We start from the raw sequence: 6,795 nt of genomic DNA on the forward strand, positions 1-6,795 counted from the left end.
CTTCTCAGTCTTCAGCTGGGCATTCTCCTGGGTCACGGCGTTGCAGTTGGTCTTCGGTGGGTTATTATCCAGGGTGAGGTTGGTGTCGGTCTTCGGTTCGGCTGAGTGTCTATTGGCTGAATGATCTGCAGACAGAGGACCAAAAGCTGAAGATAAACACAGTTGTTAATGTAATAAGAGCCTGAATTTGACCTTTGACCTCCTGATACTCACAGTCAATGGTCTTGTCTACGGTTCTCACTGCCGTTAGGAGAAACAGCAGCGTAAGACAGACTGCACACGCTCGAACGATAGCTCTCTGGATAACTGCAGGATATTAGTACAATACACTTTATAACTTTAATACGATCACCTTCTATGTTTCATTTATATTAGTACAATACACTTTATAACTTTAATATGATCAGCTTCTATGTTTCATTTATATTAGTACAATACACTTTATAACTTTAATACGATCACCTTCTATGTTTCATTTATAATAGTACAATACACTTTATAACTTTAATATGATCAGCTTCTATGTTTCATTTATATTAGTACAATACACTTTATAACTTTAATATGATCAGCTTCCATGTTTCATTTCAAACAACACAGAGTGAACTAGAGAAAGTGCTCCGCCAGGTCAGGTAGGTTATTGTGGGCCAGCAATGTTCGAAATTCACCAATCAAGATGGAATACGAAAAGTCGGACAGATCCGTCGTGATCACATGACTATAGAGATAATGTGTATACATTTTCATCTGTAGGAGTAATATCAACAAATTTGTTTAGAAAAAATCGGCCTCCTGGTGGCGTTATAACAGGACAATTTGAAAAGGGTGGCATTTGTTCCTTAGCCTAGTGGGAATGTGCGTTCAAAGTTTCACGGCAATCGGACGCTGCATTTATGATTTGAGGCATTTTGTTCAAACCAAACCACCCCCTCAAACTTTAGATGCTAATCTTAGCCAATCAGGATGGATTATGAAAAATCGGACACATCGGTGTTGATCACATGACTATAGAGATTAAGTATACCGATTTGAGTGATTTTTGGAAAAAAAATCTGGAGGAGTAATAATATACATAAATGTGTTTTGCAACAATCGGCCTCCTGGTGGCGCTATAACAGGCCAATCTGAAAAATGTAGGGCAGAGGTTCTGCTTTGGCATCCAGGGAGTGTGTGTGTACAGTGTCGCTGCGATCGGGCCAATGGTGCCGGAAATTAGCTGTTCACGGACAGACGAACGAACGGACGGACGGGTTGCAAAACTTAGTCTCGGCCCTGCCTTCGGCCTGGCGGAGGCAATAATATTATATAGTACATTTCTGCAGAAAGGTTTAAATGTCTGATGTACAATAATGTAGTTGAATGATCAGTTGAATTACAAAATGCAATTGTGGCTTTCTCAAAAATGTCACATCATGTAATCCAGTGGTTCTCAAAGTGGGGTCTGGGGACCGCCAGGGGGTCCCTGATGGGGTTCCAGAGGGGCCCAGCAAATTAAGTGAATATAGCATCAACATAAGTTTAACCACTTTAACCTTATATACATTGGCTATTTTCAAAAACTCTTGAAAACATTGGAACATTTTGGAATACTTTTTAAAAGCATTTTAACAACATAAATCTTGTATAGGCGGGAAGGCAAAATACTTTCAGATGGGGATCCACAGCCAAATGCATATTCATTTGGGGGTCTTTGACATGAAAAGCTTTGAGAACCACTGATGTAATCAGTACACACCTCCCTGTACATTGATGAAGGTATCATGTAATCAGTAATGTAGTGAGCAGAGAGAGTAAGTATTTTACTGTGTACCTAGATCTCGTTGAGTCTCCTGTGAGCCGGAGCGTCTGCGACGGCGTGGTCTTTCATTAACGTAGTCATGTTCATCCTCCCGTCCATTCCCCTCCCTGACCCGTCCATCGTCCCTCACTCTCTTCTTTCTGGCTGGCTTGCCAGAAATATCCGTAGACATCTTAAGGAACGACACAGAAAAAAAAAAACTCAAGTTAATTTATGAAGTTTATGTTATTAATTGTATTATTTAATAACAGAGGTGGACGAAGTACTCGACCCCAGTACTTGAGTAAGAGTAGAGATAACCAGTGGTGAAAAAAGTACTCAAATGTTTTACTTAAGTAAAAGTATCAATACTGCAATGTAGAAGTACTCTGTTACAAGTAAAAGTCAGGAATTAAAAATCAAAAGTATTAGTATCAAAAAGTATTAGTATCAAAATGTACTTAAAGTACAAAAAGTAAAAGTACTAAAATGTTTGAAAATAGCAGATCTACAAGCTCACAACTTGTCGCATCGCGACGCATTGTGAGCTTGTAGATCGGCTATTTTCAAATAGCCTAGGTATAAAATAGGGCTAAAGTGGTTAAAGTATGTTTCAAATCATAATTTATATCTGAAAAGTAACTAGTAACTAAAGTTTTCAAATAGTTGTACTGGAGTAAAAGTACAATATTTGCCTCTGAGATGTAGTGGAGTAGAAGTAAAAGTATTGGAAATTGGAAATACTCAAGTAAAGTACAAATACCTAAAAAACTTACTTAAGTACAGTACTTAAGTAAATGTACTTAGTTACTTTCCACCACTGGGATAACCCCGGTCAAATTTACTACAAGTAAAAGTAGCTCAGTCAAAATGTTACTCAAGTAAGAGTAAAATAGCTGGACGTATACTTTGCAGTTACTTCTCTGAGACAAGAGTTACAAGGTCCTATAAATTCATTGTGAAAACATTACAACAATTCATCGATATAAAAATTAAGAAATGTACATCTACTTTTAATGGTACTTTAAGTATTTTTAAAAGCATGTACTCTTACTTTTACTTTAAGTATGTTTTAAAGCATGTACCTTTGAATACTTGAGTATATTTAAAAGCAATTACTATTTTACTCTTACTTGAGTAACATTTTGACTGAGCTACTTTTACTTGTAGTAAATTTGACCGGGGTTATCTCCAGTGGTGGAAAGTAACTAAGTTATTTACTTAAGTACTGTACTTAAGTAAGTTTTTTAGGTATTTGTACTTTACTTGAGTATTTCCAATTTCCAATACTTTTACTTCTACTCCACTACATCTCATAGGAAAATATTGTACTTTTACTCCACTACAACTATTTGAAAACTTTAGTTACTTTTCAGATATAAATTATGATATGAAACATACTTTAACCACTTTAGCCCTATTTTATACCATGCGTTGCGATGTGACACGTTGTGAGCTTGTATTTTCAAACATTTTAGTACTTTTACTTTTTGTACTTTAAGTAAAATTGCTTTTAAATATACTCAAGTATTCAAAGGTACATGCTTTAAAACATACTTAAAGTAAAAGTAAGAGTACATGCTTTTAAAAATACTTAAAGTACCATTAAAAGTAGATGTACATTTCTTAATTTTTATATCGATGAATTGCTGTAATGTTTTCACAATGAATTTATAGGACCTTGTAACTCTTGTCTCAGAGAAGTAACTGCAAAGTATACGTCCAGCTTAACCACCCCAGAGCTGCCTTCCCCTTGGATCTGGTCCTGTTTTAACATAATTTCTCAGTAATATGGCAATGGATTAACTAAGAACCTGTGTCAGTGTCCTAACAATGGATTAACGTAACCCAAAAGCAATTATAATAGGCCACATGAGCACTTCAAACCTATATATGTCGGCCATTAAACAATGTGCATATTTAAAATAGCCAATCTACAAGCTCACAACCATTTTACCATTATTTACAAGCAACTTTACAGAAAAACAAGCCCAAAGTGGCTTATAATAGGCAGACCTGGCAACACTGCAGACAGGGAGAAAGGAGTGCGTAAGACTGCATTGGGGATAATGGCTTGCGCAGCCTTCTCTTAAAGGCAATGGCATCTGGCACAGTGATTGGTTTTATTATTGTAACGCCCAAACCACACCTATGCATAATGTAACGGGTAGTGCAGGTGATTTGCGGGTAAGGCAGGTGTCCCAAAACAGCAACTTTTGCACAGGAACGCCCCTTCTGCAGTCCTAATTCCTAAAATAGTGGATTTAGCCAGTTCAGCCCTATGCAGTGGTGGAAAAAGTACTCAAATTCTTTACTTAAGTAAAAGTACCAATACTGCAATATAAAAATACTCTGTTACAAGTAAAAGTCCAAATTAAAAATGTACTTGAGTAAAAGTACAAAAGTATTGGCATCAAAATGTACTTAAAGTACCAAAGTAAAAGTACTAAATATTTGAAAATAGCAGATCTACAAGCTCACAACGCGTCGCTTGTAGATCTGCTATTTTCAAATAGCCTATGTATAAAATAGGTATGTATAAGTGGTTAATGTATGTTTCATTATATCATAGTTTATATCTGAAAAGTAACTAGTAACTAAAGTTCAAATAATTGTAGTGGAGTAAAAGTACAATATTTGCCTCTGAGATGTAGTGGAGTAGAAGTAAAAGTATTGGAAATTGGAAATACTGAAGTAAAGTACAAATACAATCAAAATTAAAATTGTAAGTGCAGTACTTAAGTAAATGTACTTAGTTATTTTCCACCACTGGCCCTATGTCTTTTGTCTCATAAGGCCTGTTCCCAAGTCATTCAACTGATGTCTTGTCTTGTCTGATGTGGTTTAATGTTAATGAGAAAGTCTCAGACCATGCGTAGGTGGTATGATGTAAGGTATGCCAGTGGAAAATGAAGGCAGCTATTAGCAAACATTACTTCTAGCATGTCTGTCTTGTCTGGCATCCTCACCTGATGCAATCATGTACGGGTACCAACACAACACATCTCCTGCAACATATTAATGAGCAAGTCTTCCCGACACTTTACGAGTCACAAAAATCATTCACCCAAATGATTTAAGAAACATATTGTGAATATTAAGAATAGATTATGTACACATTATAACCAAAATACAAAATGTGCCACGGACACGTTTGTCCGTGTACTCGAGTAAAAGTGTAATATTTGTCCTGGAAATGTACTAAGTAAGAGTAAGAGTGTATCAAACACATCTCATACTCAAGTAAAGTACAGATCCTCAGAATCTGTACTTAAGTACAGTACTCACTACTCAAGTACATTTACTCCATTACAGTCCAACACTGTTTAATAATATTTTTCAAAATAATAATAAAATGATGTTACTCACCTTTGTCCAATATCTGTGTCAAACCACACTGGTGTTCTCCGAGCCGCTGTCTGGTCTAGTCTGTAGTTTTGGCCACACTTATACTGTAGAGTCGACGTGCGTACATGAATATTCATGACGTACACAACATACGCACTGCAAATAGGCTCTTTACCGTCAGAATGGAGGAAATGACAAACTTCTCAAGAAGTGCCATGCCTTTGGTCTCTGACCTCATGCAATTTGCATGACTTGCATGACTTTGTAGATTTTTTTTATTATTACAAAACATACATTAACCACTTCAGCCCTATATACATTTCGGCCATTTGAAAATAGCCGATCTACAAGCTCACAGTGTGTCGCATCGCGACACATTGTGAGCTTGTAGATCTGCTATTTTCAAAAGATGTGTATACATTTTATACATTTGAAAGTTTGTGAAATGGGACATTCTGCATAATGAGTACTTTCTACTTTGGTACTTTTAGTACATTTTGATACCAATACCACTTCAGCCCTATTTAATATTGCAAATATTTATATCTACAGGCTCACAAGCTTGTGAGCTGGTACTGTAGATCTGCTATTTTCACTATTTCATACAGTAAACGTTTTTTTAATATTTGGAATTGTTTTTAGATTTGTTTGAACATTTCAGAAATTATTTTGGAAAAAAAAGTAGATTATTTTCTGAAGAAATGTGACTTTTTGAATTATTGAAACTCTCTTGAATTATTATTTTTAAAACATTGTAGGAAACCTAACCCATACAAATGGTTGCATGACCATTTGGGAAACACTAATAGCAGCAGACATGTATTGTGTGTTTTATAAACCATACAGTATTGCGCAGCCTTATAAAAATATATCATATTCTAATATTACTCACTTTTAGGGGTTTTTCACTCTGTGGGAGGAAACGAAACAGATGACAAATAGATAAAAAGGAGAGAAGTATGACTAAGATGCAGAAACGGTCAGTTTCCTCTTTGTTGTTCAGTAGATCATATCTCACACTATAAATAAAAAGGTGCTAAATAGCACTAAAAATGGTTCTGTGGATGGTAACGGTTGCTACAACAACCTAGTCCAACACTTTCTTTTTTAGAGATAAAAAGTGGTGGAAAAAGTACTCAAATGTTTTACTTAAGTAAAAGTATCAATACTGCAATGTAGAAGTACTCTGTTACAAGTAAAAGTCAGGAATTAAAAATCTACTTGATTAAAAGTACAAAAGTATTAGTATCAAAATGTACTTAAAGTACAAAAAGTAAAAGTACTAAAATGTTTGAAAATAGCAGATCTACAAGCTCACAACGCGTCGCATCGCGACGCGTTGTGAGCTTGTAGATCGGCTATTTTCAAATAGCCTAGGTATACAATAGGGTTAAAGTGGTTAAAGTATGTTTCATATCATAATTTAAATCTGAAAAGTAACTAGTAACTAAAGTTTTCAAATAGTTGTAGTGGAGTAAAAGTACAATATTTGCCTCTGAGATGTAGTGGAGTAGAGCTGGGATACCCGACCGAAACCCGTCGGTACCCGCCGTGCACGGGTCGGATGCATTTGCATAATTGGTGGTCGGAATTTGATTCGTATCGGTCATATTGTTGATATATAGAAAATAAAGTGTAAAAATACTGTCTGCCTGGGCGAAACACCAAAG

General features: G+C 35.8%; 1 protein-coding gene across 1 annotated transcript in view; it reads right to left on the bottom strand.

The window, feature by feature from the left end:
• The window catches only part of LOC308074870 (uncharacterized protein), an 8,528-nt gene extending 3,343 nt beyond the window's left edge, over positions 1 to 5,185 (bottom strand). Inside the window, exons 1-4 of the mRNA XM_080414370.1 lie at positions 5,147 to 5,185; positions 1,811 to 1,970; positions 214 to 306; positions 1 to 125 (exon numbers count right to left, since the gene is read on the bottom strand). The exon at positions 1 to 125 is cut by the window's left edge and continues 130 nt beyond it. Of these exons, the coding sequence (XP_080270496.1) occupies positions 1 to 125; positions 214 to 306; positions 1,811 to 1,970 (378 nt within the window). The 5' untranslated portion in view covers positions 5,147 to 5,185. The remainder of the gene's footprint in view (positions 126 to 213; positions 307 to 1,810; positions 1,971 to 5,146) is intronic.
• Between the last annotated feature and the right edge of the window lie 1,610 nt (positions 5,186 to 6,795).

The sequence above is a fragment of the Gymnoscopelus braueri genome (assembly GCF_963280865.1).
Source record: "Gymnoscopelus braueri genome assembly, chromosome: 19".
Taxonomy (NCBI): Eukaryota; Metazoa; Chordata; class Actinopteri; order Myctophiformes; family Myctophidae; genus Gymnoscopelus; species Gymnoscopelus braueri.